Raw genomic sequence first — 27273 nt, 5'->3', positions numbered from 1 at the left:
CCTAGCCTTTGGTTCCCTCCTCCACAAAATTGAAGTAAAAAACGTCTGCTGTAGGCCAGCGCCGCGGCTCACTAGGCTAATCCTCCGCCTAGCGGCGCCGGCACACCGGGTTCTAGTCCCGGTCGGGGCGCCGGATTCTGTCCCGGTTGCCCCTCTTCCAGGCCAGCCCTCTGCTGTGGCCAGGGAGTGCAGTGGAGGATGGCCCAGGTGCTTGGGCCCTGCACCCCATGGGAGACCAGGAAAAGCACCTGGCTCCTGGCTCCTGCCATCGGATCAGCGCGGTACGCCGGCTGCAGCGCGCCGGCCGCGGCGGCCATTGGAGGGTGAACCAACGGCAAAGGAAGACCTTTCTCTCTGTCTCTCTCTCTCTCACTGTCCACTCTGCCTGTCAAAAAAAAAAAAAAAAAAAAAAAAAACGTCTGCTGTAGTGCTGAGCGGGTGAAACAATATAAAGAATGTAATCTACTTAGGGCCGAGTCCATCACAGGGGGAGTGTTTGGTAAATGCTAGGTACTGCCATTGTGCCTTATTTCTATGGTAATCATTGAGTCAACAAATGTTTATTGAGTGCTCACAGAGTTTACAATCTGTGATAGCAGAAAATGCTGTCTCACTGTGTTGAGAATGGGATGAGGGCCATCTTGTGTACTAATAAGTAATCTGTGTTCTGCACGCTAAACAATTTCACCAAACTTTTTTATAGTTGGTTCTAGGTTCTGACCTCTCTGAGCAATGACCTAATGTCTAATCTGAAATTCTAGAAGGGTGTTAGGCTTTTAGCAGTTCAAGAAATCATCATATACATGGAACTCTTTGCTTTTGCCCTGACGATAAAGTATTGCATCTCAAACTGCAAGAAATGTAGTGTTGCGAAACCATGTCAAAGAATTCTTTGACTTTCAGTGATGGAGTGCCCCCTGGTGGAGAATATTTGAAAATGACTTCAGAAAACATTTTGGATCTGTGTATTAGGGGGTAACTTAAATCTGGTCTGTGAGTAAAGGAAACCATTCATCCATGTTGGCTAATATTAGTGCTTGGGACACGTTTCAGAATTGATTTGAGTGCACCAGAGTGTCAGGCCTTAAGAGCTGTTTCCACAGAAGGCCCAAGGAAGCTTTGCTGGGTATCTCATCCTGAAATGGAATGTCTTGTTCCCCCCACCTCCCTCCCCACCTCCCCATCCCAGGATGGCTCTAGAACTAGCTACTCATGGTTCCACAGGCAAGAGCATAAGTCTCCAGGCAGGAAGTCCCACCTCCCCCATGCAAACCCTTCTCCTGCCAATAACCTGCCTGTTGGAACCAGTCCAAAAGTGATCTCTAAGGGTGATAAGGCCTTGTGGTTTAATGGTGATGGGAATTTGGAGAACAAGCAGCAAAGGAGGTAAACATGGACTCCGAACTGCTCCAAACCTGGTGCTGGAGGAAACTGGGTGAACTCGTCATCTTTTTTTGTTTTTCCTTTAACCTTGAAAGAGCTACAACCATTTAAAGGATCTTACTTTACCAATCAACCCAAGGGCTCAGGAATAAAGACGGCTTTGTGTGTAAATTGCCCTTCCTGATCCTTTTTATTAACTAATCAATTAATGATTATTGGAATTAAAGATCACAGATCTTCTGTGTATCCCTGGCACCCAGCAGCAGTGCCTGACTCACTCTTTATTGATCTAATGACTGAGGAGTTTATTCCATGCAAATCAAATTAATCTCATAATGAAAAGGGCTTTTGTTGTTGGGAATGACCCAAAAAATCCACTTGCTGAAATGAGGAATCCGCAAGCTAACGCCTTCTAGGTACTAACACATCACGGGGGATTTTTTTCCTTTACCTGAAAAGCTGTCCTTATCTAAAGCTATGAGGTTTCTGGCTTGATAGATATAGCAGCGCAGATGGTAGATGTAGACTCCTAAAAAGAACAGGATGGAGATTAATTACAAGAAACGTAACGTTGTAAGCTGTGACTTTTCTGGACTATTTGGAGACTACACATGCTCAGATAAGCGTCACTGGAGTCTGGTTCTCCACGGCAGAGAGCACACAGAATAGTGATGATGATTTTTCCCAAGGCCGTCCTCATTCCTGTAGGATTACACTTACAGCGCTCTCTCCTCATCCACAGTTTTACTCTGTGCAGTTTCAGTTAACCATGGTCAACTGCAGCACAAAAATATTCCATGGAAACTTCCAGAAGTAAGCAATTTCTAAGTTTAAAATTCTGCACCATTCCGAGTAGCATGATAAAATCTACCTCCTTCCTGCCCTCTCCCACCCTGGATGGTGGGACATCCACCCTGGATGAATCACCCCGTGTCCAGCATTTCCATGTGGCACTTACTTCCTGCCCAGCTGTTAGTAACTGTCTTGACTATTAGATCCACTGTTGTAGTTACCACAGGGCTTGTGGTTTTTTTATTTATTTTTATTTTTTGCATCCTTTTTAAAAAGATTTATTTATTTGAAAGTCAGGGTGAGAGAGAGTCTTCCAATCACTGCCACTCCCCCAAGTGGCCACAAAGGCCAGGGCTGAGCCAAGCTGAAGCCAGGAACCAGGAACTTCATCTGGGTTTCCCACATGGGTGGCAGGAGCCCAAGTACTTTCGCCATCTTCAGCTGCTTTTCCTAGGCTATTATCAGGCAGCTGGACTGGAAGTGGAGTAGCTGGGACTTGAAATGGTGCCCAAAGGGGATGCAGGCATTGCAGGCAGCAGCTTGACCCACTATGCCACAACGCCAGCCCTAGTTTTTATTTAATAATGTCCCAAAGCAGAAGGATAGTGATGCATGCATTTTGTTCCAGTATATTGCTATAATTGTCCTATCTTTATTAGTTACTGTTATCAATCCCTTATTATACCAAATTTATGAAATAAACTATCATAGGTATATACATATAGGAAAAACACAGTATACACCAGATTCAGTACTATCCATGGTTTCATGCATCCACTGGGGGTCTTGGAGAGTATCCTCTGTGGATAAGGGGGGACTATTGTATTTAAAAAATATTATGGAAGCCTATGCTAAAAAAACAAAATACAGATAGCCCTTGGATTCAATCCACCTGGGACCAAAAACATTCAGGGGAAACATGTGGCATTGTTGCTGACATGTATTACATAGTTATATATACAGTGGTTACATCTGTATACCTTTTTCCCTTCGTCACTATTCCCTGTTAAGCTATACCAAGCATTTATGTTTTAGTAGGCATTGTAAATAATCTAGACATGGCAAAGCCGTATGGGAGATGTGGACAGGCTACACACAAATACTATTCATCAGGGCATCCTCAGACTGGTGTCCTCACACCAAGGCCCTGTGCATGTTGAGGCCTGCAGTTGGCCATGGTTACCAGGAGAAAATTACAGCTGTTGTAAACTGTGGATTCCGGGTACTGCCTATCATCTTAGACATTTAAAGTAAATCTGGGTCCCTTTCACACGTAGAGAAGCAGGGCTGTCTACAGTGCTTCAGCACCTTTGCTGGTAAACAGCTTTCTGCTAGAATTCTGTTGTTGTTGTTGTTTAAAATCTGCAACTGTTATTATACTGACCCACATATACACTACCCACCCCCAACACACACACACAATTTGACAGATAGCAGAGCCATGTGAATCAGTGCATTGATTAAACTAGTTGAGTTCAATGCTTGTCTCCAGTGCTTACAAACTGTAAGGCCCCGGGCCAGTTATTAATTTTCCTGTACCTTGGTTCTCCCATATTGGGAAAAGCAGACAATAACAGCATTATCTTACAGGAATGTTAAGAGGATTAAATGAGTTACTATATTACAGTGCCTGGCACACGCTAAGACCTGTGGAAGTATTTACTACTATTATAGGTTTGCCCCATTCCAAAATTCTTGAAGGTTACCATTGAGACAAACCTCTACTTAAATTTTGAGGCATTTTTCCTAATTAAAATAATACAATGAGTGCCTATTAGACAGACTACATTAAAATCAGTCATTTTGACACCTTTAATCCCAAATCTGATAGTTTTAAAACTATTTTTTTAAAAAAAGTTCTCTTTATCAAGTGATGAAAATGAAAGTCATGTTCTCAAGATTTTCATCATAGTTGGTGACTTGAGACAAAAGTTACGGGAGCGGAATTCACAAAGATGTGTTGGAAACTCACGGTCAAAGTTGCAAGAGACAATGGGAGTGTTTGCTCCGAACACAGCGGTGGCGCTGTGCTTCTGCTTTTCTGTGCTCTTTTCGTCTCCATCCTCACTGGTGTCTGCACCCTACAGGGAGAGAGGCAGAAAAAAATCAGAGAACACTGCCGAGCACCCAGTCATCTGACCAAGAGGCGAACGTCTCAAGCAGCTGGAAAGCGAGGAGATGGTCATCCAACCACCTGATGTCTCAGGAGGAACAAGGCTCCTGACCGCAAATGACTTCCCCAGAGTCACTCAGCTGGGAAGCACAGGAACAGGACAAAGCCAGTCCTTCTTCCTCAAGTGCCGGTCTTAAGAAACAGGAACCATGCAGAAGACAATGAAGGGGGTTAGGAGGGAGGTAGGAGGAAGAGAAGGAGCTGCAGGAGGGGGCAGGGGAGCCGGTACGGAATACAGAACAGACTGTGTTTCAAAACGGACCCTGACTGCCATCCTGTTTCCATCACTCACGTCCATTTTTTCCGTCGTTCCCTCCACCTGCCTGCTTGCCCCTCCCTGCCTTCTTTATCGGGCTTCCGTCTGAATCCTCCTCTAATTTTGTCAGCCACCCTTCTGCTTCCTCCCCCTCACACCTGCACATTTAACCTTCTCGGTTTACTGAAAAAGCCGCAGTTTCCAAGATGCGATCCAAGGAACCTGTGCCTGGGATTACCTGAAACAGGGTTCTGGAACAGACATATTTAGAAAGTGCTGGGGGAGACAGGTGTGCCTGCAACAGCTTTTCTCAGAACCTGTCATGTTTATGATCTATTCATTTTGCAAGAATTACTGAGCACCTAGGGTGCAGAGCTCTCCCTCTGCCTCTTTGCACACTTAACAGAACCCTCTATGGAGCTGGCGGTGTTGTATGAAACACTCGTATTTCCTCTATGTCAATATTATGTGTGCTTCATCTACTTGTTACTTACAAGGGCGCCTTCAAGTTTGAAGATAGCAGCTGCCCCATGTGTTTCTGAGGGAGCCATTTTTCTCCTCCAGCGTCTGCGGCGGAAGGTATCCGAGCTCCGTTGTTTCCAGTGGAATTTCCAGCCAATTAAAGAAGCATATTCCCAGCCCTCCCGGTCTTCATATTCTTCCATGGCCTAAAAAAGAAGTAAAATGCTTAATGATAATAACAATGATATTCCTTAGACTCTACTGATAATGCAGGTTGTTTGGTCAATCAACAAATAGCATCGAAAATCAACTCTTTGCCAAGCACTGTTCTGAGAGCAAAGAAAGACACAGAGCAAAGAATGACCCTTGCAGAGTTGATGGGTTGTGGGAAGAGAGAGAGATCATTAGGCAATTGCAGTGCCACACGATGATGGCATACGGTGGACATATCTTCGGGCTGCACACTTTATTCAGACTTGGTAGTGGGGTGAAGTAAGGGGACTGTTTCTCAGACTGCAGTTTTCTTACTTTATTAGTTCCTAAGAACGCGCTGTTGTGATACAGTTTGGAAAACAGCAGTATCTTCCCTTTAGATATGATCGAGGAAAATGACTGTCTTCTTCCCCTGGTTTTAATGTCTTGTTTAACACAGTAACTGAACAACTAATAATTAAATGAGAGACCAGAGTATATTATTTCTATACTTAATAACTAGTGAGTATAGTACTTTTCAGCTTAAAAATAACTATCTCAGTTTTCAGTGGTTTGTTCTACCCTTTTGACAAATATGAATGCCTACTACATAACACAGAGTGTTAGCAGCTAAGGAAAAGCAATAAAAAACAGGCAGTGTTTGCCTTCATGTGGTTGGCATTTTAGTAGTAGAAATTTTATATAAATACCTTGAAAGTATGGCTGAATTTAATAAAAATAACACCAAATAATATTATAATCTTAGATTCATGTGAGTTATTATTGTAGAGTCTGATTTTTAAAAAATTAAAAAAAAATTTTTTTGAATAAAGATAAAATCCAGATTAAGCACAATCTTGTAACTGACTCTATAGGACCATTAATAGTGGCAATGAGATAGTTCTGTAGCCAAGGGAGGTAGCTTAGGGAACATGATACAACTCCCAGAAATCTCATCAGTAGAAGTGGGCCAGTCCCAGGTTTTCTGAGTGGCGGTCCAGTGTTTTGTCCCACCTCACCCTGGTGTTCTCACTGGGAAGGAAGGAGCCAAGTGTCTTCCATAACCAAGATTCATCCATTCATCAGCTCATCCACTCTACTACATTATTTGTTGAGAGCATGTTCCTGAGCTAGCAAGGAGGCACAAAGATAATGATGGCTCCATTTCCACTCCCAGGATGTTTGCTTCTCATAGGAAATAACTTCATAACAGCTCTGGAATCAGGCATTTGGGGCAATAGAAAGAGTTCCTGTTTAGAACTAGCCTAACCTGCACTCAAACCGCAGCTCTGTCGCTTACTAGGTGCATGAAGTAAAGGAATCTATTAATCTCTTGTGAGCATTATCTGTAATATGGGGATAAAATCCAGACCTTACAAGACTGTAGGTGATGCGTATTCAGAACCTAAAACTACAGGAGGCACATAAAACATGCCACTTACTATCGTGAAGAATGTATTTTTCCACTGATTTTATGATCATTCCCTTTAAAGCTTTATAATATCCTAATTAGATGGGATATTACCATTTTGCAGATGAGACAGTGAAGTTGGGATCTAATCCTTACATATATTGTTACAAGCCCTATAGTAGTATTGCCTCTAGGATATTTTGTACCCAAAATAGTTGTGGTTTCTTTTAATGCCTTCATATTAGTTCTCAACATTATGCCTGCCTCAGAATCACCAGCAGGACTTGCTGAAATGGAGGTTGCAGGGCCCATCTCTAGAGTTTCCAAATCGGTAGACTTGGGGTAGGCATGTCTGCCCAGTCCTGGGGGTGGTGACACCATTGGTGGGGTGGGTACACTTCATGCACCCTGAGCAGAGTATTGGGCCCTTGATTTACAAATGGTTCCAACAACCAAGTTAACTGGAACTCCCTGTGGTCTAGAAAGCAGAGGCCCGAGGCCAGTTCCCTTCTGCGGCCCCTCTTACCCGTGCGGTACTGGAAGCGGTCTGTGTTAAATCTCTCTTGCGTTTTCGGACCAGCCTTCGCCGTCTGTGAGTGTGATACATTTTCTCCGCTGCAACCCAGGACTTGGGTTTATTATCAGGAGGAATAGTAATTCCATACTCCCAACCTTGAGAGAGAAATGCATTTGTCAATTCACAAATAAACTCCAGGAAATGTTCTTATTTTCTTTCCTTCAAAACGTTGTCTAGTCTAATGACCGACATAAGCATCCCTAGTCCAAAGAGCTCCAAAATCCAAAAACTTTCCGAGTGCCATAACACCACAAGTAGAAAATCCCACACCTGACATCATGCAATGGTCACAGTCCAAACACAGGTGCACTAAAAATACTGTAGAAAATTATCTCCAGGCCATGTGTATGATATATGTGAAACATAAGCCAATGTAAATGTTTAGATGTAGCTCCTGTCCCCAAGATATTTCATCATGTTTATTACAAATATTCCAAAATATCCAGAAACTCAAACACTTCTGGCCCCAAGCATTTTGGGTAAAGGATGCCCAATCTGTATGCGGCTTTCATGATTCAGCCAAACTGAGCGCAGCCTCGCTCCTTGGCTCGCCCCGCAGAAAGCTTCCTTTGTGGGCAAGGCGTCTCCTCTGCTCTCCTGCCGCCACTCACTCATGGTAACAGAGTCATCTAAGAGAAAGCCTAGTTCCAGAGGCAGAAGGGGACAGTGGGTAAGGTGTGGCCCATGTAGTCCCACAGCCTCCCTTCAAACCCAGCACCACCCCGCCTCACTGTTTACTAAGTAAGTTTCCTTCAAGTTAGTTAGTAGCAGTGCCACTATGGTATTTTATACCCCAAATAACTGTGGTTTCCTTCAATGCCTCCACAGCAGTGCTCACCATCAGGTCTGCCTCAGAATCAGCTGCAGGGCTTGCTGAAATGCAGGTTGCAGGGCCCATCTCTGGCCCGTTTTCTTCATTATAAAGGTAAAACATACCTTTTCGTAGGGCTATTTTAAGACAAACAATGTATGCAGAGCCCTCAGGGCCAATGCTTAACCTACAGTAAGTACTTGATGAATGCTGACGGCTATTATAAGGTCGGGTGATTGAATCAAGATTTGTAAGGAACTCATCTACTTGAAATGGTCTGAATCAGTGCCATTTCTTTCTATGTACATTTCCCTCTTAAAAGAAAAAAAATTCAATTTTCTCTTCTGATAATTCAACTTTGGATTACTGTTCATAGAAACTAACACCATCAACAGAAGCTTTGTCAGTAATATGCATTATTGCTGAACAAGGTATCTTTAAGGCATTTTATAGTTCTCCTTTCTGAGCTAGAGAAGGTCCAAATGTGACATTCCCAGGGAGATTATGAGGTATGCTTAGACTAGAGAAGATCCAAACTCCAGCTTCCTCCTAAAGGCTCAGCCTGGATCTCAAAACCCAGCCACTTTGTCCCATATCACTTGATATTTTTCACTTAAAAAAAAGTTTTATTTGAGGGGCCAGCGCTGTGGTGCAGCGGGTTAACACCCTAGCTTGAAGCTCCGGCATCCCATATGGGCGTTGGTTCTAGTCCTGGCTGCTCTACTTCCTTTCCAGCTCTCTGTTGTGGCCTGGGAAAGCAGTAGAAGATGGCCCAAGTCCTTGGGCCCCTGAACCCATGTGGGAGACCCGGAGGAAGCTCCTGGCTCCTGGCTTTGGATCGGCACAGCTCCGGCCATTGCAGCCAATTGGGGACTGAGCCATCAGATGGAAGACCTCTCTCTTGCTCGCTCGCTCTCTCTGCCTCTCTTCTCTCTGTGTAACTCTGACTTTCAAGTAAAATAAATAAATCTTTAAAATAGAAGTTTTATTTGAAAGTCAGAATTAGAGGGAGAGAGAGAGAAAGATCTTCCATCTGCCAGTTCATTCCCCAAATGGCTGCATTGTCCAGGGCTGGGTCAGGCCAAAGACAGGAGCCAAGAGCTTCATCCAGGTCTCCCTTTTAGGAGCCTGGGCCCAGGGACTTGAGCCATCCTCTGCTGCTTTCCCAGGTGCATTAGCAGGGAGCCGGATCATAAGTGGAGCAGCCAGGATTCCAACTGTTGCCCATATGGGGTGTCAGCACTGTAGACAGTGGCTTAACCCACTGTGCCACAGTGCTGGCCCCAACTTTTTTTTTTTTTTTTTTTGAAAAAAAAATTTATTTGAAAGGCAGTGATGAAGGGGGGTGGGAGGGAGAGAGAGAAAGAGACAGATGGATCTTCCATCCACTGGTTCGCTCCCTAGATGGCTGCACCAAGCCAATGCCAAGAGCTAGGAACTGCATATAGGTCTCCCATGTGGGGGGCAGGAACTCAAGTACTTGGGTCATCAACTGCTGCCTCTCATGAGCGAATTAGCAGGAAGCTGAAGCAGGAGCAAAGGTGGGACTTGATCCCAGACATTGCAGTATGGGATACTGGCATCCCAAGCAGCAGCTCAACAATGCTTGTCTCTATTTTTCGCCCGTGACACTCCCACCTGGCACCTGTCCAAGCACTTACTTGTCCCTTGAACGTTCTATCTAAATAGTAACAGCTCCAGCTGATCTGTTTGACTTGTACCCACAAAGGCAGGGCTTTGCCCTCCCAAGGAAGCTTCACTCTTAACCCAACTCTGCTGCAGATGTAAAGTGTTACCTTTCTCGTCCACTGCTCGGTTTATGTCATACACCCATGCATCGTCTTCCCACTCCCAACCTGGAGGACAAGACAGCTCGCTGGGAGATGCTGCTTTATCACCGTTCTGTTGGAAGGGGGAAAAGAGGAAGTTAGTCATAGTTTCGGGTGCAGAGGCTAGATATGGCTCCTCACATTTGCATAGGTTCCCGTATGCTTGCTGACATACCATCTCAGAGAGCAATGCCACTCAGAACAACCTCTAATCTTTAAGCACAAGTGCTACTCAAAAATTCTCTTTTAAACTACCTTTTGTTTTTGCTTTTATGGACTAGCAGTAGGTCGAACCATGTGAAATTGCTATTTTGTTAGGTTGAAACGATTGAACATCAGCAATTTCAAATAGTTCAAATTAATATCATGAAACAATCTAACTATCATAATGAGAAGTTATATAGGAAAAAGCCCACCAGAGAATGGATAAAACATGAAAGATACACGTTGTCACATATGTCCTAGAGGTTCATAATGCTAGTCGTGTAAGACTGAGCGAAGTTCATGTCAAACATTGATGTGTTTGCACAAAAACCAATAGAGAGTTACCAAATGGGAGCTCAAAAACAAAGGAAATAAAGGTAGCCCCCACGAACATTCAGAAATATAGACAGCTACACTTTAAATGAAGAGTGGAAATTAAAATAAAAGGATACCACTTACTCCTATTTTGGCAAAGATGATAAAGCCTGTTAGTGAGTGTTTAAGCCAACAGCCCTCTCATTACTGCTGCAGGAAACAGAAATTTATACTACTTCTTTGAAAAGTAACTTGGTAACACTGATCAAAATTATATGTAGACCAAGCAAAGCCAGGACCTCTACACAAATTTTCTTTAGCGAATACTGACATGCCTTCAAGGATACTCACTGTCATATTGTTTATGAAAATCAGACTAGGGGCTGGCGTGGCGTAGCAGGTTAAGCCACCACCTGCAATGCCAGCATCCCATATGGACACCAGTTAGAGCCAGATGCTCCACTTCTGATCCAGCTCCCTGTTAGTAGTCTGGGAAAAGTAGCAGAAGATGGCCCAAGTGCTTGAGTCCCTGCTCCAATGTGGGAGACCCAGAAGAAGTTCCTAGTTCCTAGCTTTGGCCTGGCCCAGCCCCAGCCCATGTGGCCATTTGGGGAGTGAATCAGTGGATGGAAGATCTCTCTCTGTATCTCTCTTTGTCTCTCTAGCTCTTTCAAATAAAAAAGCCATAAAAAAAGAGTAAATAACACCCAAAATTATAAATTATAGGAGGTACATTTAGTAAAACACTCTGCAGGCATTTTTTTTTAAAAGCTCCTTGATCTGTATCTATTGATATACCTATGCCTGAGAGGTACCAGCATTGTGGTGCAGTGGGTTAAGCTGCCACCTGTGACATCCATATCCCATATGAGCCATGATTTGAGTCCTGGCTGCTCCACTTCTTCTTCTTCTTTTTTTAAAAGATTTATTTATTTATTTGAAAGTCAGAGTTACAGAGAGAGAGGAGAAGCAGAGAGAGAAAGAGGTCTTCCATCCGATGGTTCACTCCCCAGCTGGCCACAATAGCCAGAGCTGTGCCGATCCGAAGCCAGGATCTTCCTTCGTGTCTCCCACACAGGTGCAGGGGCCCAAGGACTTGGGTCATCTTCCACTGCCTTCCCAGGCCACAGCAGAGAGCTGAATCAGAAGCAGAGCAGCTGGGACCCAAACCAGCACCCACGTGGGATGCTGATGCTTCAGGCCAGGGTGTTAACCCACTGCACCATAGTGCCAGCCCCCTGCTCTACTTCTGACCCAGCTCCCTGCTAATGCACCTGGGAAGGTGGTGGAAAACGGCCAAAGTACTTGGGCCCCTGCTACCCATGTGGTAGACCCAATGGCATTCTGGGCTCAAGGTTTTGGCTTGGCCCAGCCCAGGCTGTTGTAGCTATTTCGGGAGTAAACCAGCAGATGGAAGACCTCTTTCTCTCTCAATCTCTCCCTCTCTGTCACTCTGCCTTTCAAATAAATAAATCTTTTTTAAAAAATGCCAAAGATATATTATTATGTGAAAATGAAAGCTGCAGAACTCTGTATATAACACAATTCCATTTAGGTGGGGAAAAATGTTATATTCTTGTACATGAGCAGAAGGATATCATCAAATGGTGAAATATGGATCAGGGAGAATAACTTTTTATTCCTTTTTTGCTGTTTGAGTCTTTTAAGTTATAAGCATTTATTTCATTTGTTATGATTTTAAAAGATAATATTTACTCTAAATAATACTTATTTTAATATTTACTCAAGCTTTACCATATGCCAACATGTCATTAAATAGACTCTTCTCTGTAGAAAATAATTTTCTTGGCATTTTTGTGACTTAAGTTATAAGTAGGTTTCTGAAGGTGCTCACATTCGGCCTAGTGTTAAATCATGTACATCTCATATCTGAGTACCGAATACCTGGATCTGATTTGCAGCTCCAGGTTCCTGCCAGTGCAGGCCCTGGGAAGCTGTGGTGATGCCTCAGGTAGTGGGGTTCCTGCCACACATGTGGGAGACCTGGATTGAGTTCCCAGCTCCTGGCCCAGCCTTAGCCATTGCAGGCATTTAGGGAGTGGAGCAGTGAGTGAGAGTTCCCCCATCCACCTCAAGAGTGAGTAAACAGCTGTTGAGACGCCAAGCGTGGTGCTTGGTGGACCCCCAGCTGACCAGGATTCAGAGAGACGACACCAGGGTCTCTCAGGAGCAGGCACTCACCACATCGGTGTAGGTGTCCTCGGCTGGCTTCCACTCGCCCCCCGGGTAGCGACTCTCATTCTGATAGACTTCATCTGTGAACTCCGTGTGACCAGCGTCTGCCTCAGTCAGCAAGCTGTGGGGGGCGAGGCTCACATTACCCCCGGAGAAAGGGAAAGCGCGACCCCACTTATTTCCAGCAGTTGGGGAGCATCTACACCCTGGGAATGGTACCAGTTCCCTCCCCCAGCTTCACCCTTCGGGTTCTCCACTCCCAGCTTCTCTTTGTACTTAGGAATTTTGCCATGCCTTTGAAGAAAGGGCCTGCTGGAACAATGAGACCTAAATTAGAGAGAACGCAAATTGGCAAGGTTGCTCTTTGTAGCTAGGGTGGGCACTGGGAGAACAATGTTGTGCGCAGCTTCAGACAGTGCCTTCCACATTCCCGTTTCACCTGAAGGCTGTTCAGCTCGTCCTCAGGGGAACTCTTGACTAATGTTTCAAAAGAACAAGGAGTTGTTCTCCCCACCTGCCCCCTTTCTACCACACAGGGCAGAGACAGCCTCCTGTGTGAAATGTCAGCCATGCTTGCTTGGTCGACGTCACACCAACTGAAGGGAGGAGTTCACATTTTCTGGCTGGTTCTTCGGTAGACAGCCAAGCCAGGTCACGTCAGTCTCCCAGCTCCATCTGGGCACTGGAGAAACCCATTCTGACCCTGCTGCGCCAGTTTTCCTCTTGGCTTTGGAACTGTTTGGACAATGCCCAGAGGCAAGTGTGGAGGCTCCAACTTTGACTCTAGACTTCTGCCAGGCATTCATGCAAATGAGGGCTTTTCCACTTTATCAGCTCTGCATCTTTTTCCTGCCCTAGCCTCTCCTAGAATTAAGCACTAGAAGGGAATTAAAAAAAAAAAAAAAAGTCCCAATCACAGGCATAAACTATCCTCAACCATCTCTTCTCAGAACCCTAAGGGAGACTAAAAGCCCTGGCTGCTCTCTCTCTAGCCCTGACATGCTTGGCCATCGGCCTTCTGATCACAGTTCTTCCCACCCTTTTCCTGCCCTCACTAACCTTCCTGCCTTCTGTCCAATTCAAAGCCCACTCTCCTCCTCCCCACCAATCCCCAGCCCTGGCCCGACTCCACCGAAACCAAGCTGAGCTGGATTAAAACCATCGTGTGCGAGCATGGAGTTTGAACAGAGCAGCATACTCGCTTTCCTCCCTCCTCGTGCCTGCCCAATCACAGAAGCAAATGGCAGAGTCCAGCCGCCGTGGCTCACTAGGCTAATCCTCCACCTAGCGGCGCCGGCACACCGGGTTCTAGTCCTAGTCGGGGCGCCGGATTCTGTCCCGGTTGCCCCTCTTCCAGGCCAGCTCTCTGCTGTGGCCAGGGAGTGCAGTGGAGGATGGCCCAAGTGCTTGGGCCCTGCACCCCATGGGAGACCAGGAGAAGCACCTGGCTCCTGCCATCATCGGATCAGTGCGGTACGCCAGCCGCAGCGCGCCGGCCATTGGAGGGTGAACCAACGGCAAAGGAGAACCTTTCTCTCTGTCTTTCTCACTGTCCATTCTGCCTGTCAAAAAAAAAAAAAAAAAAAAAAGAAGCAAATGGCAGAGTCCAAACTCCAACTGGAGGCCTGACAATCCAACTCTATAAGTTTGCTCTCTCCAGATTTGAGTGTGTTGTTGTGAGATGGTGAGAAAAGAGAGCTCTAGTTCTAACACTTCTGGCAACACTTAGAAACCAGGCTCTCGTTCTCCACAGATTCCAGGGGAAACATGCTTATCCCCGTCTACTGTTTCTTTTCAAAACCATTATTTTTCTTTTTATCGATAGCTTTTCAGATGCAATTCATATATCCTACAATTCTCTCATTTAAAGGTACCTTCTACTGTGTCCTGTGGATGTTTCAGCCTAACAGTGGAATGCTGGTTTGGGTTATAGACCCAGCTAAGCACTGGTAAGATATGTGGTTTTGGACGAGTAACAACCTCTCTAGGCCTGATTTCCCTCATGTGCAAAGTACAGATGTTGGGACAACATTCTCTGTGAATCTTTTGCATTTTTGCACATCTTGCTAAAGCACTTACCACAATTTTTATAGACTATCTTTCCAGGGATATTTTTGTAGGGAATAGCCTTGAAAAGCAGAGACAGTATCTCTCTCCAGAAAAAAGGGTGAGCATGCTTACTGCCCATTAAAAAAGATTTGGATTTCCTGAGCTCAGGGTTTGTCTTGTGTATGGTAATCTGCCGCATGTGCAAGTGTTATCTAGCCCCTCTCTGTGCCACCCTGGGGGAAATGGGACATAGAAAACTACAGCAAGTGTTATTGACTGATTTGTTATTATAGTAGACAGTAACACCCTTTTTCTCTGATCCAGGAGTCACGTGTCTCCCACCAGCAGGCATGAAACTAAGGCAGGCATTCTCAATAGCTTGCGAATAGGGTAAAATCTCTGAACCTTCAAAATTCTTGTACTACCTGCTTGTAGGTAAGATTGAGCAAGATAATACTGGTGTTTAGCACATTCATGTGTAAGTTCTCAGTAAAAGTTAGCTTCCGGGTGCTTTTTAAAATTGTCTTACTGTGTGGCACTCATGACTTTAAACTTTCTGTGAATTTCTATGGACTTACTCCTGAGCAGTGAATGTCATGTGAATATTACAACAGATGATGCTAGAGACATCCCATTTAGTGATTTCTAGGAAAAGGCTGCACTCCAATTCTGTTTTTCCCATACATAGAAAACTTACCTTCTTTCAGGATCAACTGTCCATTCTCCTTCCCATTCCCAGCCTTTGGGAGGCAAAAAGAATTCTCTCTTGAGCTTTATTTTTCCTGTGACATCAGAAAATTTATGACGTCCCACTAATCCAGAAGTGCCCCATTTTCCAAACATCAGAGCTTGATTTTCATACTGTTAAAAAATAAATGTAATTGGAGAAACCCATCAGAGAGCAAGAAATAAAGCCAGACCGCAAACTTTCAAGTCTGAGACTAAGGCTAGACAACCACAGAAAGCAAACAAACAAACAAACAAACAATTTTAGGGTCAGAAGATGAGGACTTGAGTTGTTATGTTCCTAATTATGCAAATTTGGAGAAGTCCTTTATCCTTCTAAGAGTGAGTATTCTCATTGTCAGTAGGGATAACATTACCGCTCTTATAGAGTTGTTCTGAAGTTCAAATGTGAAAATGACTGTGAAAGCGTTTTGTAAACAGTGAGAAATCATGCATTCTTTCCCCATCGTTACTTTGAGCAGCTCCAAGTAACTCTCTGAACTTTATCTTCTAAATCCCTATGATTGTGCAGGCTTCATAAAGTGTATTTTCAGTCTACTTCTTAGAAAATGGGGCACATTTCCTCACAGAAAATTAGTGGGTGCCTTTTCCAGGCAGTCTACAAAAATCTCCTCTGAAACATGAAGGTCTTGTAGCACCCAACCCTTATGGCGCCTAAAACTTCCAAGCATTGATTCCCTCTGGAGTTATCAGGGAGACCAAGGCCTTTCTGGGGAGCAGGCTTAGTAGCAATGGCAGGCTCTGGTTTACAGGCATCTCTTCCTAAGTTAGAGTTGATAAATCTACGAATCTCTTGACCATCTCAGTCACAGACAGGGTTGAGATTTGCCAGTGTAGTGGGTGTCTCTGTTTGGATCCAAACTAGAATTTCCATTTGTGTGTAAAGGAAGCCACTGAGAAGGTGATTTATGTAAGTCATGGGGAAGATTTTGGCTGAAGGAGGAAGGAGGAGATTTGACTAGGGGCCTGCTGTGGGAACTGGGATCAAGGGTACGGCAGTGCTTGTCTCAGACTAGGCTCTGAGCCTGGAGATGGGATGAGCTTCAGGTAGAAGCCAAAGGAGCTGTTATCACAAGGGGCTGTGAGATTTGGGACAAGGATCCAGAATGAAGGAGCAAGGGATTCCTGGCATTTCTGCTCTGAAGACAACATGGCTCTGGCAAGATTTAGGCAGGGACCTTGGCAAGGACAAGATGCATCAGTAAGAGTGGATATGGGAAGCTTAGGTAGCTTTGAGAGTTATGTATGACCTTTAGCCAACAGCTGTGTGGCAGTACAGCAAGAAAAAGGTATTCATGAGTAAGCACACAAGTGCACATAAAGCACTTCAAAGACTCAAAATTTGACAGGTCAGGGCGGCGAATTTACAGAGAAGTTAGTTCTTGTATTAGCACTTGAAGGCACAAACCAGTGAAATTTCCATTATTATTATTTATGTGCTCTTATTCGTATTCACTGGGAATTAGAACCTGGACAAACTGGAGTCACACAAAACAACCAAAATGGGTAGATAATCTCTCTGCAGGAGTTGAAGTTCAACTTCTGCTTTACACGGGGAAGGATCTAGGCTTGGAAAGGAATCAAAGGGAGCCCTGGGCTGATTGTTACTCTGGGATAGCTTCTCTAGGCTCAGCCCCAGCCACAGAGCTCAACGCAGGTGGATGCCAAGAAATCCTATAGGAAGGCAGGAGCCAGCCTCTCTGATGTATGCCCTCAGTCTGCACCCTGCCCGGCCAATTGGATATCAACATCAACCTTGCCAGTGGCCTCCAGAACACCCTCCATTTGTCTTCAACAGCACTTCCAGCTCTGAGCTGTAGGGACCTGTGTGTCTCCCATGTGTCCTGCTGCTTCTTAAAGTGGCCCACTGATGCCCTTGTTGGAATCACCCTCTGGTGCCAGTTCCTCACTCAGGCACAGAATCAGAATCTCCAGGGTGGCCCTGGGAGTCTGCATGTTCAACACCAGACTCTGAGAACAAACTGGGCTTCTTTATCACCTCCACCATCAGGCTCAGTGCTTGGCATAAAGCTACCTCTCCCTAAAGTTTTAGTGGACAGATAGATGGAGGAGAGATAGAAGGATGGATAAATGCATCATAACTAATTTATGTATTCATGTACTCAATCATCATTTTATAGGGAACTATTAGATGCCAGGCACTGCTGAATAAATAAAATGTAAAAATAAAAATGGCCATGGGTTTTCTTGCCCAGGAAGAACAGAACCCAAATCCTGAACAGGTAGTCAGGTATGGTAGTGGGTAGTGGAACACATGTTGGATTAGCTAGACGGAGACAGTCTTCTCCTTAGTTATTGGAGTATGCAGACCCATCTGTAGAATGGAATTCATTTGAAAATTGTCAGAAGACACTCATCAACTACATCTAGGAAGTTTAAATCAATAAATACCTTGAGTTAAAAATAATGTATAAAAGTTAAAATACTTATTTTTAGCTTTAAAAGTTTATAAAAATGGTTCATTATAATAGGGCCTTTTTATTACCTAAGTGGATTTTAAATTTAATGAAGGTTTTATAAATTTTCTGTATTGTTATTCAAGTATGCAGGCAGCATTTTCTTGGTCTTTGGGCAAACCCGTGGAAACTTCCACAAAGTGAGGAATGGGCATTCTATAGTTTAAAGACTCCCTTAATGCAAACAAGATTTTCAAGATCTGACTTCTCAAGTGTCCCCCTTCTTGGTAAAAATAAAAAACAGTATGTGTATTTGTGAGTGTGTGTGTGTGTGTGTGTGTGTGGACTGTGCTCTGTGTCCCATCATCATGCATCAGTGTGACTAACCATTCTTAAGTTCTAGAGCTTCAGCTAGAAGGGCACTCATTTTCAGTTCAGCTAGGGGAGGTCATCTCTTGGAAGCAGCCCCCAAAGATGTTAATCACCCTGGTATGTTTCAATACTGATGCTGAAGTCCCAGGAAGACTTTCTCTATCCCCTTAGGTTGAGGTCCCTTGGATGGGATTTTAGGGGTGATAATGATGCTGTGGCTGTTTTGGGTACCCAAATGTTTTACCTAAAGATGAAAACTGAAAGCACCCCGAAACACCAAAGAAAAAAATAGCAATATCATTCAATGTACCATTTCAGCAAACACAGTGAAAGTTCCTTCTGCAAAACTATTGAACTTCTTCTCAACAGCACTCAAGCCCAGCCAGATGTTCACGCGCAGTTCCACGGGCACCTTTGTCCCGTTGACTTTCTCCTGCGGATACTGTGAGATAAATAACATGTTACATTTCACTGGGCACCGCATGGACTGGGACATTAAGTTAGGGCCAAAACCAGGCATAACAGGTAATCATTGCTCTCATCAGTCTGATGTTGTTTGCTTTAGTTAACCTATTTCCAAATGACCCTATGACAAAGATCAAAATAACAACTAAAGCCGCAGATCTCAAAGTATGAGCCGCCGCAGATTGCTTTCTGCTACCGAGACATCTCCAGGAGGGCCACAAGATCAAAGCAATTTTCCCAACACGTTCTTTACCTTCTTCCCTGTTCTGGCATTAGTATCAACGGTGCACAAGCAGTGGCAGAAAAACTCCACTCTAGCAAGACTCAAGGCAGGGACAGCACACTGTACGTGGTAGTAATAGAATTACCAGGATTTATGCATTCTCAGCAAAGGACAGGCCAACCTCACTGAAGGCTTTGCTTGATCAAGTAGCAAAAATGATCATTTGTGTTAAATACTGACCCTTGAGTCTTTTGAATGCTTTGTGTGATGAAATAGGAAGTACACACAAGGCCCTTCTGTTGCATTTTAGGATATAATGGTTGTCTTGAGAAAAAGCACTTGTGTAATTGTTTAAATTGTGAATTGAGGCCGGCGCCGCGGCTCAGTAGGCTAATCCTCCACCTAGTGGCGCCGGCACACCGTGTTCTAGTCCCGGTCGGGGCACCAGATTCTGTCCCAGTTGTCCCTCTTCCAGGCCAGCTCTCTGCTGTGGCCCAGGAAGGCAGTGGAGGATGGCCCAAGTGCTTGGGCCCTGCACCCCATAGGAGACCAGGAGAAGCACCGGGCTCCTGCCTTCGGATCAGCACGGTGCGCCGGCCGCAGCGCGCGAGGGTGAACCAATGGCAAAGGAAGACCTTTCTCTCTGTCTCTCTCACTATCCACTCTGCCTGTCAATAAATAAATAAATAGTGAATTGAACTAGATTTTTAAAAAATGAAGTACAATTTTACTTAAAACAGGTATTAACAGACAAATGTAGTTATTCAGATTTGGATATGGGGCAGGCCTGTTCTTCAGTATAAACAAAATGAACCTCTCACTTCAAGGAAAATGCCTGTATCTGTAGCCAGTGACAAAATTCAAAATTAGAGTTTTGGAAAATTTGTATTGGTTATGGTGAGCTTGATAGTGTCCTGATACATAAATACTTCCTAATCTGTGATATGGACAAATGTGATTTTTTTTTCACATTTCATGATGAAATGTGTCAACCTTAGGAAGATCTATAAAACTCCATGAACCAATATTTTCCCAGTGAACATACTTGATGTTACAAAATCAGGCATGGATAAAAGAGCCATTCAAAGTCCAAGAAAGACCAATGGATTGTGGAGCCAAGTTTGGAAAATGTAATCATATGGCTTCAGATTCCACACTGCAATTAAGCTTTTAGAGGCTAATGTTTGAATCTGGTGTTATATCAAAAATGAATATCCACAATTATCAGAAATGCTTATTAAAATACCTCTTCCTTTCCCAACTATGTATCTTTGGGAGATCTTTTAAAAATTCCAGGAAAATGCTCTTTATAATTCCTTTTTTTTTTTTTTTTTTTTGACAGGCAGAGTTAGACAGTGAGAGAGACAGACAGAAAGGTCTTCCTTTTCTGTTGGTTCACCCCACAAATGGCCGCTGCGGCCAGTAAGCTGTGCCGATCCGAAGCCAAGAGCCAGCTGCTTCCTCCCAGTCTCCCATGGGGTGCAGGGCCCAAGGATCTGGGCCATCCTTCACTGTACTCCCGGGCCACAGCAGAGAGCTGGACAGGAAGAGGAGCAACCGGGACAGAATCCAGCACCCCAACTGGGACTAGAACCCGGAGTGCTGGCGCTGCAGGTGGAGGATTAGCCAAGTGAGCTATGGTGCTGGCCTATAATTCCATTTTCAAAAACTTTTTGACGGGGCTAGCACTGTGGTGCAGTGGGTTAATACCCTGGCCTGAAGTGCTGGCATCCCATAGGGGTGCCAGTTCGAGACCTGGCTGCTCCACTTCCTATTCAGCTCTCTGCTATTGCCTGGGAAAGCAGTAGAAGATGGCCCAAGTCTTTGGGCCCCTGCACCCATGTGGGAGAACCAGAAGAGGTTCCTGGCTCCTGGCTCCAGATTGTCACAGCTCCGGCTATTGCAGCTAATTGAGGAGTGGAAGACCTCTCTCTTTCTCTCTCTCTCTCTCTCTGCCTCTCCTTCTCTCTGTGTAACTCTTTCAAATAAATAAATCTTAAAAAAAAAAAAAAACTTTTGATGTATCCTCACATTTGAGGTCAGATTCTCTTCATATTCAACCAAATAACTCATACCACCAGCTTAAATGCACAAGCTTAAAATCACAAGCACATGGGGTAATTCAGTTATATTTTTGTTAAGCAAGACACTAAGGAAGTTTAAAAATATAAAATAGTACCACTTGGCTGATTTTTAGAAAATAGATTTACAATTTATAAAAAATATATGATTTATGTTAAACATGGGTTTACTATTGTTCAGTGAGTTTATAAATATTTTTAAATTTATAAATATTTTTAAATTTTCAATTTCTAGTAAAGATTGATAGATAGAACTCACATAGATAAAAGCTCTCTGAGGTCTTCAATAATTTTAAAAATAGTATAAAGGAGTCTCAAGGCCAAAAATAAAACCCACTGAATTAAATGGTTTCATAAATAGGATACTGAATATTAATAAAATCAGTAAACAGGGTGGGCACTTGGCCCAGCAGTTCATATGCCCGCACCCCACATCAACGAGCCTGGGTTTGCTCCTTGGATCCAGCTCCTGATCCTGGGAGGCGACAGTGAAGGAGCAAGTGGTTGGGTCCCTGCTGCCCACATGGGGGTCTGGAGTAACTGCTCCCGGCTCCAGCCCTGGCCATTGCAGGCATTTGGGACGTAAAAAAGCAGACAGGAGCTCACTCGCTCTCTTCCTGTTTCTCTGCCTCTCAAATAACTTTTTCAAAAAAAAAACAAATGAATCTATAACACATTCTCTTAAAAGCATTTTGCTGTTTATCCACGGAGTGCTAAAACACAACACAGAAAATACTTTTTTGTCTCTTCTCCTGCCACCTGTGAAGTTCTTTATTAATCACTGTACTTCCACCCACTGCTGAGGTCAATTACAACAGTGGTTGTATCTTCAGTAAAATCTATTCTACCAAGAACACTTGACAGAAGATAATTTTTTCTGATTGTGTTTATACTCTCCTGGTTAAGGAGCGATGAGTTAATTAATGAAAAGTCAGAAGATAACCTCTTGCTTTAGGGAACACCCTACCCTGACTCTGCTTTTCCTCTTCTGGATGCACACGCCTCTCCTCCAATCTGAGGACTCCAGCTGAGACTGGCCACAGAGAGGAGGTCAGGCCACACAGAGGGGACTGTCCGCTTTCCTCATTGTCAGGCCCAAGTCCTCCTTTGGTTCCCCATATGCACACACACGGAACTTCTCTTCTTCCTCCTCCTCCTTTTTAAAGCTATTACTTCTGTGTGTATATATGATATATATATATATATAAACATATAAACTGTAAAATACATATATAAACTATAAATATATTTAACAGTTCATTTTTTTCTATCCCCTTGAAAGGTAGAGTGACACACAGCGAGACTGAGAGCGAGCGAGCTCTTTTATCTATTAGTTCACTCTTCCAATGCCTACAACACCCAGGCCTAGGTCAGACCAAAGCCAGGAGCCAGGAGCTCCATCTGGGTCTCCACGTGGGCAGCAGGATCCCTGGGCACTTGGGCCATCCTATGTCACCTTCTAGGATGCATCAGCAGGGGAAAGATGAGAAGCAGCAGTGTTCATCCCCAGGGGAGCTTATCCGGCTGCATCTGAACGCCTGCACCAGACAGTTCTTAACTGGGGGCTCTGAGATGCGTTTATGGGTTCCACAAACTCCTAAATTGTATGCAAAGTGTTGGATGCAGGGGGGCTGTTCGTTCTCCTGGAGGAGCGGGCCAGTAGCTTTCATCAGGTACTTAATGAAGTCCCTGACTCTGAAAATGTTCAGAACCTCTACCATAAGTAATATTATTAAAAACTTTAACCTGAGGACTCATTTGGTTAGAGCAATAGATTCCATGGACTATATTATCTCTTTTTTTCTGCAAACATTCACTAAAGTCAAAGGGCTTGAAATAGTAGAACTAAGTGGAAAATTCATGCAAGCTAGCAAAGCACTCACAATGCCATGTCATAAGGACATCTACAGAGGTATCCTTGATGGAATGCCAGCAGATCTCAGATCAAGCTCTCAGAAGTCAAACAGAGGAAGGGACTAAACTGAGTTAAAATGGACCATGATACCCTAGTCATTCAATGGCTAGCAAACTATAAAGCAAGCCCTTCTGGGGAATATGGGTTTTACATGTAAGTATTTTACATTCCACAGTGAAGCCTGTACCTTTAGAAGGATGGTTTGGGTTTTCCCACAGTATTTCCCAGACGCGTGCTCTCCACTGGTGGAGTATAAGACCCGATGTGCGGGGATTCGTGCATAGGCCAATCGCTTCTCTCCCCGAATCATCCAGATGATAATGTCAGGCATACTGTTCTGCGGCTGGTCACGTGGGTGGGGTGGAAAAGGAAGCAAAGCCATCATTAGTCTAGATGCAGAAGGACTGCAGGTCCTGAAGCTTGACCTTCGGGGCTCTGTCCCAAAGTCCCCCATTCATATCTGCTAGACCCACCCTGTGAGCACGCGGGGTGAGGCAGCAGGCTGCAGCTGGTCCAGGAGGTTGGAGGGAAGCAGAGGGGGAGCTCTACCTGAGAAGCTCTGCTCCAAGAGGTATTTTGGGAAATATTCCTTCTTATCTAGAGCATTATTTGAAGAAAGCCATCAGCAACAAGAAGTTGTATATTTTATAGGACACAGAGTACCTCTGACTGTCCAATAGTTGCCAAATATGAAACATTTAGTTTTTAAAAACTGCTATTTTTCTGTATAAAGGGGTATAAATTTGCTATAGGAAATTTTTAAAGTACCAAGGCACACAAAGTAGAGAGCAAAAATTACTTGTAATCCTATGTGTATTTTCAAATGTGTTTTTACTCACAAATATATTACTACCAACCTGCTGTGGTTTGGATGTGTCCCTACCGGAAATGTAATCGCCAATGCAGCAGTGTGGAGGGTGGGGCCTAATAAAAGATGATTAGGTCATGAGGGCCTCTATGAATGGATAATGTCATTAGCTCCAGAGTGTGCTAGTTATCACAAGAGTGGACTCATTGTAAAGCCAGTTCAGTCTTCTTGCTTGCTCTCTCCTGTCCACTCTTGCCCATCTGCTCTCTGCCATGGGATGACACAGCAAGAAGGCCCTCCCCAGATGTAAATCCTTCAACCCTGGACTTCTCAGCCTCCAGGACTGGATGGGAGAGATAAACATCTAATCTGTGGTTCTGTGGTATAGAAACACAAAACAGACTAAGATACTACACCTCCTTGATACCTGAAGGACAGGAAGAGGGGTCCCCTTACTCCCGAGTTCCAGTACATGGAGATTGGTGACAGCCAACATCTACTCAGCACTTGCTGTGTACCCAGCACTATGCTAAGCCCTTTACACACAAATGCTACGAACTATGCTTATCTCCATTTTACAGCTGGGAAATTGAGGCTTAGAGAGGTTGAATAATAACTAGGATGGCAGATTCGGGATGCAAATCTAGATTCTTCTGGCCCCAGCCAAAGTTGACATTTTAATCTTCTGTATTACACAGATCTGCTACTTCATCACTCAAAACATTCCCCGACAGTTCTGAGAAAATGATAAGGATTCGTGTACTTAAAGACCATTCTAGGACCACCCACTCAAAACTCTTTGATTTCAATGACTTTCAGCCCCATAGCCCAGAAAATCCTTCATTTATTTTGATCATCAGATCTGTTCAATATACTGTTCAGATAATGTTGTCATCACATACCAAAACCCATGATTGCTTAAGTCCCTTAGACATATTGGCATCATATTTCCACATAACCTACATACGTCCTCCCGTCTACTTAAATTATCTCCAGATTACTTAAAATAACCAACACAATGCAGCTTCTATGTAAATAGCTGTCGTGTTGTATTTTTAAGAGAATAATGACAACTATAAAAATCTGTGTATGTTCAACATAGATACAATGTTTCTTCTGAATAGCTTCAATCCATGGTTGGTGAATTCAAGATGTAGAACCTGCAGATCTGGAGAGCTGACTGTGCCAGATAACCCATTTACTACCCTCATCCTTGATGCCATTCCAGAAAGACGCCTTCTTCATATCAGAGATGTTTGTGTAGTTTAAAAATCCTACCTCTTCAGTTAGCTGCATTAATTTATCAAGCCAGTCCTCAATTTCTAGCAATGTGGACTTCACATCTGTAGCTTCAGCCCTCATCCTCACAGCTGCTTCATTTATCTGGGAGAGAGATTTGGACCGCAACTTCTGGATCTGAGTATCAAGAATTGTGACATTAGGTCTTCCTTCCGTGAGAGGCAAAGTGTATCTAAAAAAGAAAAGAAAACAAGCAGAGAATTTGAGAATAGCCTTCAGAACCAACAAGTTCATTTATATTTGGTTTCCATCTTGCAAGTCACATCAATATGTCAACTGATTCCGCAAACATTACCTGGTTTAAGCTAGAGTGGAGAATATCTGGCACTGCTAACCAGACAGGGGATGACAATTCCAAAGCAATTCCTTAGGTTTGACATAAGGCCCAGTCATTGGAAGGAAGATGGAAAGAACAGCAGATGGAAGAAACCTACCTGCCCTTCTTTTATTTCCTAGGATCACTGTATGGGTCTAAAAAACGATGGGGTGGATAGGGAGGATAGAGATCATTTAAACCAAGGGCTCTTAGGGACCATGCCTGTTTAGGTAGTCTATAGGCAGACCTCAGGGGGACTGCAAATCACTTGAACTTATTAAGAAAAAATTGCATATCTACCAACACTACCTGGGTACAAACTGTGGCTCTACCATTTATTAGTTCTGTGATCTTGACAGTCTCCACTGTGGGAACATAATGTCCACCTTCTAGGGTTGTTGTAAGAGTGTAAATGAGTTATTACACAGAGAGCATTCAGAGTGGGACTTGCTGCATTATAAAATCTAAATAACGTCATCACCTTCATCTTCATCTCATCATTGTGTTCATCATCACATTGGATTCCAAAAGGAGCCTATGAGCGCCACAAAGAGTGAGAATGACTTGTGCAGGCCAAACCCTTAATCAAAATAAGGCCTGGGATATCTAGTAATGGAACCCCAGGACAAAAAACAACTCAGCTAGGGCCAGAAAGAGCCTCTTGTATCAGCCCTTTTCTCTCAGTACAGCAGCTGGTGGTACTGCAGGGTGAGGTTGCCACCAATTCCAGGAAGTTCCACTCACATTGTCCCCACCTAAAATTTCCACTGTTTTGAATTTCACCTAGGTTCTTAAGTGAAGGAAATCCTAGCGTGATTTATTTTAAACACTGAATTTCCTGTTACACAGTTTCAAAGATTTCAATTTGATTCTTCAAAAACAGCTCTTATCAGAAGTGTTTGTGTTTTGCTCAGCAAACCTTAAAATTCACAGATCCATGAAAGTTATTACTATATGTTTGTTTGGTTTCATTAATAATTACAATAATACATATGAAGGGTCAAGTCTCTGGAGTGATCCTGGAGGGCACATATATCTATGGCAGTTCTTAGCTCAAAAGTTACACTTGAGATTTTTTTGATAAATACAAAGATACTTCAAAAAGTTCATAGAAAATGAATTCAAAGTAAGTTTTAGTTCAAGAAAGTTTGATATCTATACATATGAAGGGTTTCAAAAATTCATAGAAATCACATATGAAAATAATATGCATGGATTTCAATTTTTTTGGTATCAACATGGGCTTATCTTTTATTTTTCCTTCTCTGTTAATTTTTTGAAGTACTATCATAGATGCTGACCATGAAACATGGCACAGGAAAAGAAGCTGAGCTGGTAAACCTGACTTGGGCTTCTGTTGTCTCATCTACAAGATGAGGAGAGCAGAAGAGGTGATTCTCCATCCCCCCTTAGGACCCAGTTCTAAAATTTCCTGAATTTAAGCAAGTGCCCCAGCAGCGCATTCCTATCAGCAGTAGGCCAATGACCTGGCGAAACCACTAGAAGGCACAAGACGACAGGGTGACACAGAGCACTGTCCCACTGCTGTGGAAAGCATTCAATGTGCTTTTCTTTTGGAACTTCCCTGTCCACTGCTTTATTAGCTAATATCTAAAACAAGTTAGAATGAGTCACTTGTCCTTTCGATTTCCACATATCAAAAGCTCTAAGCTGTTTCCCCGGGTCCTCGCTATGAAAAGTCCTCTGGCTCAAATCAAATCTTTTGTTCATTAGGCAGTCAGACAAAGAGTAAGTAAAAATGGCTGTTTATAAAAGTGTGTTTATGGATTAAGAACATCGTTCTGAATGATGAAGTCTTTGTGCCAGCCCCTGAAGGCATTTTCTGGGAGCCAGGAGTCGCTTCTCCAGGGCAGTGGACATCCATGGATTGATGGAAAACAGAGGCACAGACCCACTGTATCCCTCCCCCATCCCTCGCCCTGGACCACCCAGGGATTTGCTTCTGGAATTGGGGCCTCA

General features: G+C 43.8%; 1 protein-coding gene across 6 annotated transcripts in view; it reads right to left on the bottom strand.

Moving 5' to 3' along the window:
• MYOF (myoferlin) overlaps positions 1-27273 on the bottom strand; it is a 160910-nt gene that overhangs the window by 40430 nt on the left and 93207 nt on the right. For all 6 annotated transcript variants that reach the window (XM_070057607.2, XM_070057609.2, XM_008270211.5 and 3 more), the window contains 10 exons: positions 24957-25149; positions 23058-23213; positions 18497-18628; positions 15348-15511; positions 12608-12722; positions 9854-9959; positions 7196-7341; positions 5099-5272; positions 4148-4256; positions 1835-1912 (listed from right to left, as the gene is read on the bottom strand). In XM_070057607.2, the coding sequence (XP_069913708.1) occupies positions 1835-1912; positions 4148-4256; positions 5099-5272; positions 7196-7341; positions 9854-9959; positions 12608-12722; positions 15348-15511; positions 18497-18628; positions 23058-23213; positions 24957-25149 (1373 nt within the window). The remainder of the gene's footprint in view (positions 1-1834; positions 1913-4147; positions 4257-5098; positions 5273-7195; positions 7342-9853; positions 9960-12607; positions 12723-15347; positions 15512-18496; positions 18629-23057; positions 23214-24956; positions 25150-27273) is intronic.

The sequence above is a fragment of the Oryctolagus cuniculus genome, chromosome 15 (assembly GCF_051225735.1).
Source record: "Oryctolagus cuniculus isolate XC-2025 breed Fujian yellow rabbit chromosome 15, ASM5122573v1, whole genome shotgun sequence".
Classification (NCBI taxonomy): Eukaryota; Metazoa; Chordata; class Mammalia; order Lagomorpha; family Leporidae; genus Oryctolagus; species Oryctolagus cuniculus.
Note: the sequence above shows the minus strand (reverse complement) of the source record. Positions and strands in the feature narration are given on the sequence as shown.